The sequence below is a fragment of the Symphalangus syndactylus genome, chromosome 18 (assembly GCF_028878055.3).
Source record: "Symphalangus syndactylus isolate Jambi chromosome 18, NHGRI_mSymSyn1-v2.1_pri, whole genome shotgun sequence".
NCBI lineage: Eukaryota > Metazoa > Chordata > Mammalia > Primates > Hylobatidae > Symphalangus > Symphalangus syndactylus.
The window spans coordinates 18290025-18306011 of NC_072440.2; the positions used below are offsets into that span (position 1 = coordinate 18290025).

Sequence of the window (15987 nt, forward strand, 5' to 3'; positions counted from 1 at the left end):
TTGTGAGGCTCAAAATATTCGTGCTGCATTCTGACAAACAGAAATAATTGCACCCTGGTTCATAAAGTTCTGTGAGGGCAGGATGACATAAACAAGAACTGAGTGGTGGTAGGGCCCATGCTTCTGCCACAGCACTTCGGTGACACTCTGAGAAACAGAACTTTCACCTACTTTCTACAGCTTTATCACATATCAAATGAGAAAAACCATCTCATTCCTATGATTATCTGAATCAAATAATATTATGAAGAATTAAAACAGTCCTGAAATCTTGTGCAAAGGTGAGAGACTATTATTATTTACTACGTAGGGGCCCAGAAGACCGCCCCCGCCCCCGACATTCCATGTTCCGCAGGGTCCTCAAAAGGTTGTACAGGGTCCTAGTTTCTTCTCCAGACTCCAGGCCTGGCAACCGTAGATGCTGTCATGTCTCTGTTGCTAAGCGATGGGAAGTGAGGCCTCAGGAACTGGGCCTAGAAGGCTCAACAACGACCGCGCCCCCTAGTCACCTTGTCCTCACCTTGAGGAATGGAAACACACCCCACGGGAGCAGGGAATGCTGTCCTCAAAAAGAAAGAGACGCCTCCGCTCTTCACCCGGCCGCCGCTGCTTGGGCCCACGCTTCTTGCGAGGCAGGGACAGGGCCAGAAAAGCTGACTGTGCCGGGGACGCCTTGACCTAGGGCACCAGAGAAGCGGGCACAGGTGCTGGGCCCACAATCGGGACAGGTACACGAGAAGTTGGCCCCAGGTCGGGCCCGCCTCGCCCTGCCTCGCCCACAGCCGCCGGCACAGTAGGAGGCACCCCGCTCCCATGAACCCAGAGGTCCCTGAGCTCGCTCACCTGCAGCCGAGTCACCAGTAGGCTGTAGGGCGCCATTTTGTGCACTGACAAAGATGAGGTCGCATGAAAGTGACGTCCCACACGGCGCCTTTAAAGCCTTTGGGTAGGGGCGTGCCCGGAAGAGTGGGGCGTCACGGTGAAGGCGAGGCCTCCCTACAGGCGCCGGAACGCTGCGAAAGCAATGGGCGGAGGTCACGTGTAATGAACAGACACGCAAGAGGAAATAGGACTGCCTAAAGACACTTGCAGAAGTAGATACCAAGCACAAAGATGTTTTACCCAAGAACAAAGTTTAGTTATCTCTGCCATCCAAATCTTGCAGAGTTTTTAAGAGTTTCATGCACCTGCCAGGACCTGGCTGCCCAACAGCGACAGAAACTCGCGCGAGAGCAGAGGGGCCTGGTGCAAGGATTGTAAACTGACGGAAGCTTAGAGAACCAATCACAGCGACGTGGAGGCAGGAACAATGGGGGTTAAAGGTCGAACGGAAGTTCCCGAAGTTTCCGGTGGCCGGCTTAGTTAGGAGCTATGGCTAAACATCATCCTGATTTGATATTTTGCCGCAAGCAGGCTGGTGTTGGTGAGACTGCGCCCTGCCCTTGGCTGTCTGGGTAGGGGTGGTATTAGGAGCTGGGGAGTTGGGGGTTCCCGTCTGTTCTTTAGGGGCTTGCCTCGCAGGCGCCACGTTTCCCGCCTCTCAGGCGCGGGGTGTTGTAGGAGCGCGCAAGTTTGTGGCCTCTGATGAGAAGAGGGCGGGGGTGCGCGTGCTGGGAGCCCCAGGCAGGTATCGGGCGTGGGTTCTGGACCGGGTCCAGAGAAACTCAGAGCTTGCCCAGGACGTTGGAGGAGATTCAGGAGGGTTCTTGGGTGTGGGTTTGGTTCATGTGGAAATTTGTAATGATAAAATGGCTATCCGCAGGTCTCACTCACTGCAGTCCTTACTCATGTCCCTACCCCCAGCTCGAGGATGTACTTCCCCTCTTTGTCAAAACCTTTATTCTAATTGCACTTTTTACCATCTTTCATCTTGCAGCCATCGGAAGACTGTGTGAAAAATGTGAGTGGAACACACCGTCCCAACAACCCCACCCTTCCCACTCCCAGTTTCTGTGGAACCAGCAAAAGTGCCACAAAGAGGGCTTTGAGTAGATGTGCCTGGAAGTATGTGAACACTGAATGCTGCACTTCAACCAAAGGCCCCTCTATCTCTCCACTGCCACTTGCACATTTAACGCTATGTCTCTCTAGTTTTCAACGGGAAGAATCGCCAGAGTAGCATGACCCCTCCCCAACATACAGCACTTTGCCAGCAATTATACAGGCTTATCATCTCCGAGGTGCTTTTCTAAGCTCTTTACATATGTTAACTGATAAACTTTTGTATGTGTTGAGAGGCTTGAGATGGACACTGGGGAAACTAAGTTTTGTGATGCCAAGAGGAGGGACCTAAAGTCACTGTCAAAAGGAGACTAGTGTATTTCCCAGGAGACTAGTATAATTTCCCCATGGCAGGAGATAGCAGAGGACTGAAGAACTTGTGAGCATGACTCCATTCTCTTCCTTACAGGTGATGGCAAGTGTGTGATTTGTGACTCCTATGTGCGTCCCTGCACTCTGGTGCGCATATGTGATGAGTGTAACTATGGATCTTACCAGGGGCGCTGTGTGATCTGTGGAGGACCTGGGGTCTCTGATGCCTATTATTGTAAGGAGTGCACCATCCAGGAGAAGGACGTAAGTGTGCAGCTTTGCATCTGACCTTTCCTCCTTTTGTTTAGTAACACTTTGCCATCCACTGCAATCTCCTGTGGTCTATGGAGATTACTGTGTTTATCTAGTCATCTAGGTTATAATTTTTTCAAGTTCTGTGAAAGGCAGTTATTTTGCATCAAGGGGAAAAATGCAAGGGAAGCAAATCTTTGTCAAGACCAGCAATTTGGAGAGCCCTCTATATTCATGTCTCTGTGGTTATTCTTATTCAGAAATGACATCCGGCTGGGCGTGGTGGCTCACACCTGTAATCTCAGCACTTTGGGAGTCCAAGTTAGGAGGATCACTTTAGTCCAGGAGTTCAAGACCAGCCTGGGCCACAGAGCAAGATCCCATCTCGACAAAAAGAAAAAAAAAAAAAATTTTTTTTTTTTTTTTTTAGGACAGGGTCTCTTGCTCTGTGGCCCAGGCTGGGGTGCAGTGGCATGATCATGTGCAAGGCTCACTGCAGCCTTGACCCCCTGGGCTCAAATGATCCTCCCATCTCATCCTCCCAAGTAGCTGGGACTACAGGCATGCGCCACCATACCTGGCTAATTTTTTTTTGTAGAGACAGGGTCTTGTTCTGTTACCTAGGTTGGTCTTGAACTCCTGGGTTGAAGTGATCCTCCTGCCTTAGCTTCACCAAGTGCTGGGATTACAGGCATGAACCATCACGCCTGGCCAAAAAAACATTTTTTTTTTTTTTTTTTTTTTTTGAGACGGAGTCTCGCTCTGTCGCCCAGGCTAGAGTGCAGTGGCGCAATCTCAGCTCACTGCAAGCTCCGCCTCCTGGGTTCACGCCATTCTCCTGCCTCAGCCTCTCCGAGTAGCTGGGACTACAGGTGCCTGCCAGCATGCCCAGCTATTTTTTTGTATTTTTAGTAGAGACGGGGTTTCACCGTGGTCTCGATCTCCTGACCTCGTGATCCGCCTGCCTTGGCCTCCCAAAGTGCTGAGATTACAATCGTGAGCCACCGCGCCCGGCAAAAAAACATATTTTTTATTAGGTGTGCTGGTGTGTACCTGTGGTCTCAGCTACTTGGGAAACTGAGGCAGGTGGATCACTTGGGCCCAAGAGGTCAAGGCTGCAGTGAGCCATTTTCACGCCACTGCACTCCAGCTTGGGTGACGGAAACCCTGTCAAAATATAAGTCCTGTACAGCCCATGTTATGTCATAGCCACGCAAATCTATCATTAAGCACTATTTGGGTGTATATCGTGACAAAGTTGAATTTGGGACAATTCAAGTTGACTTCAGCTTTAAGCAGGTAACAGATGCCTTTGGTTTAATATTGCAAAAATGATTGTGGACCTGCATCGTGATTTTTTTTGTCCCTTGACACTGTGTAGTGGCAGTGGCTACTTACTATTCAACTCCCTGAGCCAAATGCCAGGAGAGAGAGCTCATAGACTAGTGCTACAGGCAAGGTTTACCCCATTTCTTTCGGTTAGTATTGGCAGCAGGGTTCTTTGTGGGAGAAAACTATGAATCAGCTTGTTTTCTCCAAAACACAAAACAAAAGGAAGTATGATACAGTCTCACTAGGTTAATGACGGTACCTAGTTATTTAATTCTAATTTAGAATAAGTCAAAAGATACGTAATTCTTCATATTCCCATGAGCGAAGAATAGGTCTTTTATAGATGTTATCACACCTTGTTCCTCACAATAAGTTTGTGAAATAGGGATTATTATTATGATGCCCATTTTATAGTTCCTCTGACAAGTCCAGGCTGTTCAACTAAACCTTGTAGTGTCCCAATTTCACCATGTTGTCCTTTTATTTATTTATTTATTTTGAGATGGAGTTTCACTCTTGTTGTCCAGGCTGGAGTGCAGTGGCACCATCTCGGCTCACCACAACCTCCGCCTCCCGGGTTCAGGCGATTCTCCTGCCTCAGCCTCCTGAGTAGCTGGGACTACGGGCGCATGCAACTATGCCCAGCTAGTTTTTGTATTTTTAGTAGAGATGGGGTTTCACTATGTTGGCCAGGTTGGACTCAAACTCCTGACCTTGTGATCCGCCCATCTGGGCCTCCCAAAGTGCTGGGATTACAGGCGTGAGCCACCACACCTGGCCTTATGTTGTCCTTTTACAAGTGCTTTTGGGATGTGCCCATGGTGAAGGCAATAACGCCAGTACCTCATTTCATGCACTTGGATCCTGCCTATCCCCAGTAAGTGGGAGAGATTGGGCCAGATAAGACTACACCATTGGGCCAGGCACAGTGGCTCATGCCTGCAATCCCAGCACTTTGGGAGGTTGAGGCGGGTGGATCACCTGAGGTCAGGAGTTTGAGAGCAGCCTGGCCAACTTGGTGAAACCCCGTCTCTACTAAAAATATGTGGTGGCACACATCTGTAATCCCAGCTACTCGGGAGGCTGAGGCAGGAGAATCGCTTGAACCCAGGAGGCAGAGGTTGCAGTCAGCTGAGCCGAGATCACACCATTGCACTCCAATCTGGGCAACAAGAGCGAAATTCCTTCTCAAAAAAAAAAAAAAAAAAAAAAAGTGAGTACACCATTGAATCTTCTATTGTTTAGGGAGATGAGAAAGGTCTTGAAGTACCAAAAACATAATGATTTGGACCTTTCTCTTGTCCTCAACTCTGATTTGCATTTATCTTCAACTATCAAGTCACATCCTGCTGTCCGAAAATCCAGATCTAGTCTACCAGCTAGATTACACTTCATTAGAGGCAGGACTTTGGTTTGTCTATTTGCCTCTCCTTTAGGTCATGGTACAGTGCCTGACACGCGGTGCAAGCATGGTAATTGTGTTTTGGTGCTGTCCCTGTAAGTCATCCAGAGGTATCTCCTGTAGGGTGTCTAGCACATAGTAGGTGTTTGTTAATTACTTCTGGTCTATAAGCAGTGAAAGCATGATAAGGTAACAGCAGTGAAGAAAAGTAACAAACAGTTCCTAAACTAGATACAGGATAGCTATTTAAGACAGCATTTTCTTGAATTTTTGCATGGGTCTAGCTAGAGTTCTTATCTAGCGTAAGCTTGCAACCAGAGAATGCTTAATAAATGTTAATTGCTGTCTGACTCCTCTGAATGTGGTGTGTGAACTGATACCTTTGGATCCTCATGCCTCATTCTGTCCCTGAGACTTATTCTAGACGTCACTTCCCCCACTTCACATTATACACGAATGTTCTGAGGACATTTGAGATGGAATCTAGCTCACATTTTCAGCACTAGTTTCCAAGGAACACAAAGAAGCCCAGTGACATGATCCAGGCTCTCAGCCTTACAGATCATCATGTAGATTAAGTGGCCAAGGCTCTTTCCTATGCAGAAACCTTCCTACAACCAAGACATCCCTTGTTATTGTTTTCTTCCTGCAACTTTCATAATTGATAAGGGAATTAGACAGGTAAGCTAAGCTAGGTATTCTCATTTGTAATTTTTCAAAGCCACAAGAACAACCAGGAGACAGGGATGCTGTCTATGGACATTGCTACCAGAGGACTGATTTGTAGGTTCTTATGGTGCCGCATCATGTAATCCCCTTAATCTTGATTCCTTTATTCCTTTTGCTTACCATTTTCCTCAGTTCTCCCAACCAGAAAATAAGAAAAATAGCCCTAACATTTATGAAGCTCTTAATATATGCCAGGTACTTAGCTGAACGTTGTTTTCCAAAAGTTCTGTGTGATACAGATGAGGATGCTAAGGCTCAGAGATGTTAAGCAACTTGGTTAGCCCAAGGTCACATGGCTAATAAGTGACAGATCCAGGACTAGAACCTAGGTGGTCTGACTCCTTTTTTTTTTTTTTTTTTTTTTGAGATGCAGTTTCGTTCTTGTCACTCAGACTGGAGTACAATGGCATGATCTCGGCTCATTACAACCTCCGCCTCCCAGGTTCAAGCAATTCTCCTGCCTCAGCTTCCCAAGTAGCTGGGATTACAGGCACATGCCACAATGCCTGGCTTTTTTTTGTTTTTGTTTTTGAGACAGAGTCTCACTGTGTCTCCCAGGATGGAGTGCAGTGGTGTGATCTTGGCTCACTGCAACCTACGCCTCCTGGGTTCAAGCAATTCTTCCGTCTCAGTCCCCTGAGTAGCTGGGATTACAGGCGTGCGCCACCACGCCCGGCTAATTTTTGTATTTTTAGTAGAGACAGGGTTTCACCATGTTGGTCAGGCTGATCTTGAACTCCTGACCTTGTGATCCACCCTCCTCGGCCTCCCAGAGTTGCTGGGATTACAGGCATGGACCACCGCGTCCAGCCTAATTTTTGTATCTTTAGTAGAGATGGAGTTTCACCATGTTCATCAGCCTGGTCTCAAGCTCCTGGCCTCAGGTGATCTGCCTGCCTCAGCCTTCCAAAGTGCTGAGATTACATGCGTGAGCCACCACGCCCGTCGTGACTCAGTGTTTCTTTTTTTTTTCTCATCATTGCACCCCTAAGGAGAAAAGTTAAAAGTTAATGTAAATTAATTAAATTTGGGGGCTGGGCAGGAGCCTACCATCTTAAAGCTAAGCTGTAAGTAGGCCGGGGACAGTGGCTCACGCCTGTAATCCCAGCACCTTGGGAGGCCCAGGCAGGCGAATCATGAGGTCAGGAGTTCGAGACCAGACTGACCAACATGGTGAAACCCCATCTCTACTAAAAATACAAAAACCAGCTGGGCGCGGTGGTGAGTGCCTGTAATCCCAGCTACTCAGGAATCTGAGGCAGGAGAATCGCTTGAACCCAGGAGGGAGAGGTTGCAGTGAGCTGAGATAGCGCCAATGCACTCCAGCCTGAGCAACAGGTGAGACTTCGTCTCAAAAAAAAAAAAAAAAAAAAAAAGCTAACCCGTAAGTAAAGAACAGAGCTGTGCAGATTGGAGGATTGGGTCATACCATCACTTGGTACCTTCCAGGAATATTTAGGTATCTATAAGGATAGTTTGTAAACCTTGACCTGATCCAGTCTTCTTTTACAGCTGAGGAGTAATATATGTCCCAAGAGAAGCAACTTGCCCACATTTGCACAAGTCAGTAAGGCACAGTTTAAGCTATCATCATACCATGAGTTTCGTAGCCTCTCTAAAGAGTTTAGAGTCCTATTATTATGTCTAATATCAGGCCTTTGTCCAGGAGAGGCAGCTAGTGCCTCATTTTTACGAGGACGTTAAATATAGATTACGTTGCTTACTTGGGTTCATCTAGCAAGCTATTGGTGGGCGGCTTCCTTGGTACACCAGGCTTCAGAGATGGAAGTGCTCAATGTAATGACTCAGTACTTGTTTTCTAGGAGATCCTAAAATGTTAGTGTTAGTTTTGTGTGTTTTCAGAGATTTTTGTAGTTGTTGATGTCTGCCCCCAAAGAAAGATATTAGTTGAATTAGAAATGAGATGGCTAAGGACTTGATTAATTCATACTATCGCCTAATATCACGGGACTCAAACTCTGTCATGGGTGTTTAATAAAATCAACAGACCTGTAAGGGTTTTCCAGTTACAGCTTCCCCGGTTTTTCTCCCATCATCCCTAATCAACTGATGGAGTCATCATTTCTGTATAACACAGCTTCCTAGGGGCTTCACTGAAAGCACTCAGGCTCATCAAATGGCCAGGGCAGCCTGTCATGACAAATCAGTGCATAGTCTGTCAACAGCCATCTATCTCTAGCCAGTAGTGCTCTGTACCCCCAAGACCGTGTGTCAAATTAAGTGAATTAATGAAGACACAAAACCCATTATTCTCCTATGGTATTTAAAATATAAGGGCCGGGCGCAGTGGCTTACGCCTGAAATCCCATCACTAGGAGGCTGAGGCAGGTGGATGAGGAGGTCAAGAGATCAAGACCATCCTGGCCAACATGGTGAAACCCCATCTCTACTAAAGATACAAAAATTAGCTGGGCGTGGTGGCGGGCGCCTGTAGTCCCCATTGCTCGGGAGGCTGAGGCAGGAGAATTGCTTGAACCCGGAAGGCGGAGGTTGCAGTGAGCTGAGATCATGCCACTGCACTCCAGCCTGGCAACAGAGCAAAACTCCGTCTCAAAAAAAAATAAAATATAAGGTATGGCCGGGCACAGTGACTCATGCCTGTAATCCTAGCACTTTGGGAGGCTGAGGCAGGCGGGTTGCCTGAGCTCAGGAGTTTGAGACCAGCCTGAGCAGCATGGTGAAACCCTGTCTCTACTAAAATACAAAAGAAATTAGCCGGGCACGGTGGCGTGTACCTGTAGTCCCAGCTACTCGGGAGGCTGAGGCAGGAGAATTGCTTGAACTCAGGAGGCGGAGGTTGCAGTGAGCTGAGATTGTGCCACTGCACTCCAGCCTGGCGACAGAGTGAGATTCCTTCTCAAAAAAAAAAAAAAAAAAAAAGAGTTTCATAGTCTACCTCAACTGTATCATATTAGCAGCAGACATGGCTGAGAATCTAGCATTCTACGTGAATTGCAAGTCATTGGATAGAGGGTAGGCAGGCCCTGAGCACATTCTTAGGTGTTTAGTAAATTATTGATGATAGATCAGATAGGATAATTGGTAAGATAAATGGCTAAACCATTAATCCAAAAGTTATAAAATGGTCTTTTTTTCTTTTTTTGAGACGGAGTTTCTCTGTCGTTACCCAGGCTGGAGTGCCATGGCGCGATCTCAGCTCACTGCTACCTCCATCTCCTGGGTTCAAACGATTCTCCTGCCTCAGCCTCCTGAGTAGCTGGGACTACAGGCATGCACCACCACGTCTGGCTAATTTTTGTATTTTTAGTAGAGACGGGGTTTTACCATGTTGGCTAGGCTGGTCTCGAACTTCTGACCTCAGGTGATCCACCTGCCTCGGCCTCCCAAAGTGCTGGGATTACAGGCATGAGCCACCATGCCCAGCCTATAAATGATCTTTCATAAGTGCTAAGAGATAGGGAAGAAACAGTGCTGATCTGGGCCTCCCAATTAAGGAGATACTGGTGTTTGGACACATTTACAAACCCATTTATTGGGTTCTTCAAATACTAAGATGAGAATTTGAACTCTCTGACCAATTTTTTTTTTTTTTTTTTTTTTTTTTTTTCTCCAAGAGATGGGGGTCGGCCGGGTGCGGTGGCTCACGCTTGTAATCCCAGCACTTTGGGAGGCCGAGGCGGGCAGATCACGAGGTCAGGAGATCGAGACCACGGTGAAACTCTGTCTCTACTAAAAAAAAAAAAAATTAGCCAGGCGTAGTGGCAGGCGCCTGTAGTCCCAGCTACTCGGAGAGGCTGAGGCAGGAGAATGGCGTGAACCCGGCAGGCCGAGCTTGCAGTGAGCCGAGATCGTGCCACTGCACTCCAGCCTGGGTGACAGAGCAAGACTCTGTCTCCAAAAAAAAGGCGGGGGTCTCGCTATGTTGCCTACATTGGGGTACAGTAGTTGGCTATTCACGGGCGTGATCATAGCTCACTACAGTCTCGAACTCCTGGGCTCCAGCAATCCTCCTGCCTCGGCCTTCTGAGTAGTAGCTGGGACTAAAGGCACATGCTACCACACTGGGCTTAAATTTTTTATCTTAAGTCACTCTTGGTTCAGGCTCAAAGACTTAACAACTTCTCTGTTCTGTTTTCCAGAGAGATGGCTGCCCAAAAATTGTCAATCTGGGGAGCTCTAAGACAGACCTCTTCTATGAACGCAAAAAATACGGCTTCAAAAAGAGGTGATTGGTGGGTGGCCCCTTCCTCCCCCCAACAACAGTCTGCTGCAGCTGCCAGAAAACATGCCTACTACTACCAGCAGAAAGGGAGCAGAGCCCAGAGCATCACCAGGAGTGCCTGCTAGTGTACTGGCAGCTTGCCACCCCCTCCTCTCCCTTCACCCAGACACGTGGTAGGGATGGAAAAGGATTCTTCACAGAGCACTCTGGCATTCCATATCGGAGAAAAGTTGATAGATTAGTTAGTGGTTTTTCTTGAATTCGAGAAGCAAAGATCTGTTCTCCATATTGGTATGTTCTCCCTCAACCAAGATCTTCTAAAAAGAAATAATTTTAGTCTTCTGCTTGCGGAGTTGACTGAAGCGACGCCCAGTGAAAAACATGTTCTTGCAGCAGCTCTGGTGGCAGCTGTCCTTGAGGAACCTTCGGTGTATGGTGGGAAGCTATCAGAACAAGAAATGTAGGCATTTCCCATTTTTTTACGGGGGGGGGGCAGGCTCTGCCCTCTTGAAAGGCATTTACTTGTTTAACACTTGTGCTGGTGTCATGTTATTTTCCTTTTGAGAAATTGGAAACTCTTTCTGTTGCTATTATATTAATAAAGTTGGTGTTTATTTTCTGGTAGTCACCTTCCCCATTTAACTTTAACTCTAGGAATTTATTTTAGTCACCCAGGACTTTGTGATTCAAAACAGAGGTAGTGGGATTGGTTAAGTACTTTGTCCTCCTCTTATTACCACTGGAAGGAATTCAAAACCACCCATACCTTTCATTATAGATAGATCAAAGTCATTTTTAGAAACGTACTATTTTTTCCTTCCTGTCCAACTTTAATTTTGAACTGAAGAGATGGCTTCCAGTTTTGGCGGAGGCTGGGCACAGTAGCCCACGCCTGTAATCCCAGCACTTTGGGAGGCTCAGGCGGGTGGATCTTGAACCCAGGAGTTCAAGACCGGCCTGGGCAACATGGCAAAAACCCATCTCTATGAAAAATATGAAAACTAGTCAGGTATAGTGGCATGCACCTGTAGTTTAGTCCCAGCTACTCAAGGCTGAGATGGGAGGATCGCTTGAGCCTTGGAGATTGAGGCTGGAGTGAACAGTGATCCTGCCACTGCACACCAGCCTGGGTGACAGAGCAAGACTGTCCAAAAAAAAAAAAAAAAAAAAAAAAGATGGGCTGGGCGCAGTGGCTCACACCTATAATCCTAGCACTTTGGGAGGCCAAGGCAGGCGGATCACTTGAGCCCAGGAGTTCGAGATCAGGCTGGCCAACATGGCAAAACTCCGTCACTGCTAAAAATACAAAAATTAACCAGGCATGGTAGCACACGCCTGTAGTCTCAGCTACTCGGGAGGCTGAGACAGGAGAATTGCTTGAACCTAGGAGGCAGAGGTTGCAGTGAGCTGAGATCGTGCCATTGCACTCCAGCCTGGGCAGCAAGAGTGAAACTCCATCTCAAAAAAAAAAAAAAAAAAAATGGTTCCAGTATAACCCAGAGGATGCACAAAGGAAGGGTTCTAGGCCTAGCGTGGAGGTACCTCAGGAAGGCAGGGGAAGGCCAAGGCCATAGGGCTACAGCACTTTCCGGGCACTTTTGGCCACCCCTTTCTCTGCACTGCAGCCATAGGCCCCTTTTCAGTTCCAAAACTGCTGCTTTCCTTTTTGCTTCTACTTTGGGTTAATTTTTAACATGTTGATCCCTCTAGAATGCTTGCGCCCCCGTCTCTTTTACTCAGCTAACCCCTACTCCCTTCTGACCTTAGCCAAATATTTCCTCAAAGATGCCTCTCCGGACCCTTAATCTAAGTTCTCCTTGTACTCCCACATAGCATCATATGAGGGTTTTTGGTTTGGTCGGTTGGTTTTGAGAGGGCATCTCTGTCACCGAGGCTGGAGTGCAATGGCACGATCTCAGCTCACTGCAACCTCTACTTCCCAGACTCAGCAATCCTCCCACCTCAGGCTCTGGAATAGCTGGGACTACAGGCATGCACCACCCTGCCCAGCTAGTTTTTTGTTTTTGTTTTTTTGTTTTCTAGATGGAATTTTGCACTGTTGCCCAGGCTGGAGTGCAGTGGCGCAATCTCCACTCACTGCAACCTCCGCCTCCCAGATTCGAGCGATTCTCCTGCCTCAGCCTCCCTAGTAGCTGGGATTACAGGTGCCTGCCACCACACCCAGCTAATTTTTTGTATTTTTAGTAGAGATGGGGTTTCACTATGTTGGCCAGGCTGGTCTTGAACTGACCTCGTGATCCACCCACCTTGGCCTCCCAAAGTACTGGGATTACAGGCATGAGCCACCAAGCCCGGCCTGTGTTTTGTATTTTTCATAGAGACAAGGTCTCGCTGTGTTGCCCAGACTGGTCTCAAACCCTTGGATTCAAGTTACCCTCCTGCCTCAGCCTCCCAAAGTGCTGTGAATACAGGCATGAGCCACCACACCCAACCCTATGTTTTCTTAAAGCATTTGGTGATTAGTGAAAGTAACCTAAGACCGTGTCTACAAGAGCAGGAAGCAAGTTTGTTTTGCCCAGTAGGTAGCAGGTTAGGTGTTCACTATTGAATGAATACTCAAAGTCAAGGAAACTGGATAATAAACTGGACTTTGATATGTCAGAACCTACAGGCAAAGGGTGCAGTAGGCAAATAAGGGTATTTGTTGGGGGGGCATCAATTTGAGCAAAGACAGTCGTGAACAGGGTGATATGTATTGATTGATTCGGATACGGTCTCACTTTGTCCCCCAACCTGGAGTGCACTGTCGAACACAGCTCATTGCAGCCTCGACCCCCTGGGCTCAAACAGTCCTCCCAACTCAGCCTCCTGAGTAGCTGGGAGTTGTGAACCAGCATGCCCAGCTTTTTTTTTATTTTTTTATTTATTTTTATTTTTTGTAGAGACAGGGTTTCACCATATTGGCCAGACTGGTCTTGAACTCCTGAGGTCAAGCGATCCGTCTGACTTGGCTTTCCAAAGTTAGGATTATAGGCATGAGCCACCACCCCTAGCCTAGGGTGATGTGTTTAGGGAGCTCTGAGCAATTCTAATGCATCAGTGAGGTGATTGCTATGGTTTGAATGTTTGTCCCCTCTAAAACTCTTGTTGAAACTTGATTCCCAATGTGGCAGTATTCAGAAGTGGGACCTTTAAGAAATGATTGGGTCATGAAGGCTCTGCCCGCATGAGGGGAGGGGATTCATCCTTTCACTTTTTTTTTTTTTTTTTTTTGAGACGGAGCCTCTGTCACCCACGTTGGAGTGCAGTGGCGTGATCTGGGCTCACTGCAACCTCCACCTCCCAGGTTCAAGCGATTCCCCTGCCTCAGCCTCGAGTAGCTGGAACTACAGGCACGTGCCACCATGCCCAGCTAATTTTTGTGTTCACCACCATGCCTGGTTTATTTTTGTAATTTTAGGCTGGGCGCGGTGGCTCACGTTTGTAATTCCAGCACTTTGGGAGGCTGAAGCAGGTGGATCACGAGGTCAGGAGATCAAGACCACGGTGAAACCCCGTCTCTACTAAAAATACAAAAAATTAGCCGGGCGTGGTGGCGGGCGCCTGTAGTCCCAGGTACTCGGAGAGGCTGAGGCAGGAGAATGGCGTGAACCCGGGAGGCGGAGCTTGCAGTGAGCCAAGATCGCGCCACTGCACTCCAGCCTGGGCAACAGAGCAAGACTCCGTCTCAAAAAAAAAAAAAAAAAAAATTTGTAATTTTATTAGTGACAGGGTTTCACCATATTAGCCAGGCTGGTCTTGAACTCCTGACCTCAAATGATCCACTCACTTCGGCCTCCCAAAGAGCTGGGATTACAGGCATGAGCCAACACATCCAGCCCATCCTTTCACTGTTAATGGATTAATGGGTTATCATATAAATGGGACCGATACCCCCAAAATAGCTGGGTTTTTTTGTTGTTTTTGAGACGGACTCACTCCGTCGCCCAGGCTGGAGTGCAGTGGTGCCATCTCGGCTCACTGCAGGCTCCACCTCCCGGGTTCACACCATTCTCCTGCCTCAGCCTCCCGAGTAGCTGGGACTACAGGCGCTCGCCATCACGCCCGGCTAAATTTTTGTGTATTTTTTTTTTTTTTTTTTTGAGACGGAGTCTCGCTCTGTCGCCCAGGCTGGAGTGCAGTGGCGCGATCTCGGCTCACTGCAAGCTCCGCCTCCCGGGTTCACGCCATTCTCCTGCCTCAGCCTCTCCGAGTAGCTGGGACTACAGGCGCCCGCCACCACGCCCGGCTAATTTTTTGTATTTTTAGTAGAGACGGGGTTTCACCGTGGTCTCGATCTCCTGACCTCGTGATCCGCCCGCCTCGGCCTCCCAAAGTGCTGGGATTACAAGCGTGAGCCACCGCGCCCGGCCTTTTGTGTATTTTTTAGTAGAGATGGGGTTGCACCGTGTTAGCCAGGATGGTCTCAATCTCCTGACCTCATGATCCACCTGCCTTGCCCTCCCAAAGTGCTGGGATTACAGGCGTAAGCCCCCGTGCCCGGCTGGGTCCAATAGCTTTATAAGAGGAGAGACTGAGCCAGCACTCTCAGCCCCTTTGCCATGTGATGCCCTGTGCCACCTCCCAGCGAGAATGCTCTCACTAAATGTACCCCCTCAACCTGGGACTTCCCAGCCTCCAGAATTATAAGAAATAAATTTCTTTTTATAAATAACATAGTTTTAGGTATTACAAGCAAAAGAAAACTGACTAAGGTGTGGTAGGTCAAAAGAGGTAGAGAGACCAGATCATTTTCAGACTGTAATTAGAATGTGCAAAAAAGCCCTAGTTAAGAATAAAAAATAGGGCCGGGCGCAGTGGCTCACGCTTGTAATCCCAGCACTTTGGGAGGCCGAGGCGGGCGGATCACGAGGTCAGGAGATCGAGACCACGGTGAAACCCCGTCTCTACTAAAAATACAAAAAATTAGCCGGGCATGGTGGCGGGCGCCTGTAGTCCCAGCTACTCGGAGAGGCTGAGGCAGGAGAATGGCGTGAACCTGGGAGGCGGAAGTTGCAGTGAGCCGAGATTGCGCCACTGCACTCCAGCCTGGGCGACAGAGCAAGACTCCGTCTCAAAAAAAAAAAAAAAAAAAGAATAAAAAATAGTCCGGGCGTGGTGGCTCATGCTTGTAATCCCAGCACTTTGGGAGGCCGAGGCAGACAGATCACCTGAGGTCGGGAGTTGAAGACGAGCCTGACCAACATGGAGAAACCCCGTCTCTACTAAAAATACAAAAATTAGCCGGGCATGGTGGTGCATGCCTGTAATTCCAGTACTTTGGGAGGCCAGGAGTTTATGACTAGCCTGGGCAACAGTGAGGCCCCTGTCCCTACAAAAAAAAAAAAATTTTTTTTTTGAGACGGAGTCTCACTCTCTCACCCAGGCTGGAGTGCAATGGCATGGTGTCAGCTCACTGCAACCCCGGCCTCCCGGGTTCAAGTGGTTCTCCCACCTCAGCCTCCCGAGTAGCTGGGACTACAGGCATGTGCCACCACACCCAGCTAATTTTTTTTTTTTTTTTTTTTTTTTTTTTTTTTTTTTTTGAGACGAAGTCTTGCTCTTGTTGCCCAGGCTGGATTACAATGGTGCGATCTCGGTTCACTGCACCCTCTGCCTCCCGGATTCAAGCGATTCTCCTTCCTCAGCCTCCCAAGTAGCTGGGATTACAGGCGCCTGCCGCCACACCCGGCTAATTTTTGTAGTTTTAGTAGAGATGGGGTTTCACCATGTTGGTCAGGCTGGTCTCGAACTC

General features: G+C 48.1%; 2 protein-coding genes across 6 annotated transcripts in view; one reads left to right on the forward strand and one right to left on the reverse strand.

Annotated features, from left to right (window-relative positions):
• Positions 1-15987, reverse strand: part of ACO2 (aconitase 2) — a 122302-nt gene that overhangs the window by 62517 nt on the left and 43798 nt on the right. For all 5 annotated transcript variants that reach the window (XM_063622906.1, XM_063622909.1, XM_063622907.1 and 2 more), the window contains one exon: positions 844-1013. In XM_063622906.1, coding sequence (XP_063478976.1) covers positions 844-879 — 36 coding nt within the window. In that variant the 5' untranslated portion in view covers positions 880-1013. The remainder of the gene's footprint in view (positions 1-843; positions 1014-15987) is intronic.
• On the forward strand, positions 1237-10856 carry PHF5A (PHD finger protein 5A). Its single transcript, XM_055253128.2, has 4 exons — positions 1237-1423; positions 1877-1900; positions 2411-2577; positions 10150-10856. The coding sequence occupies exons 1-4, from the start codon at positions 1372-1374 to the stop codon at positions 10237-10239; spliced, it is 333 nt and encodes a 110-aa protein (XP_055109103.1). The 5' UTR covers positions 1237-1371; the 3' UTR covers positions 10240-10856.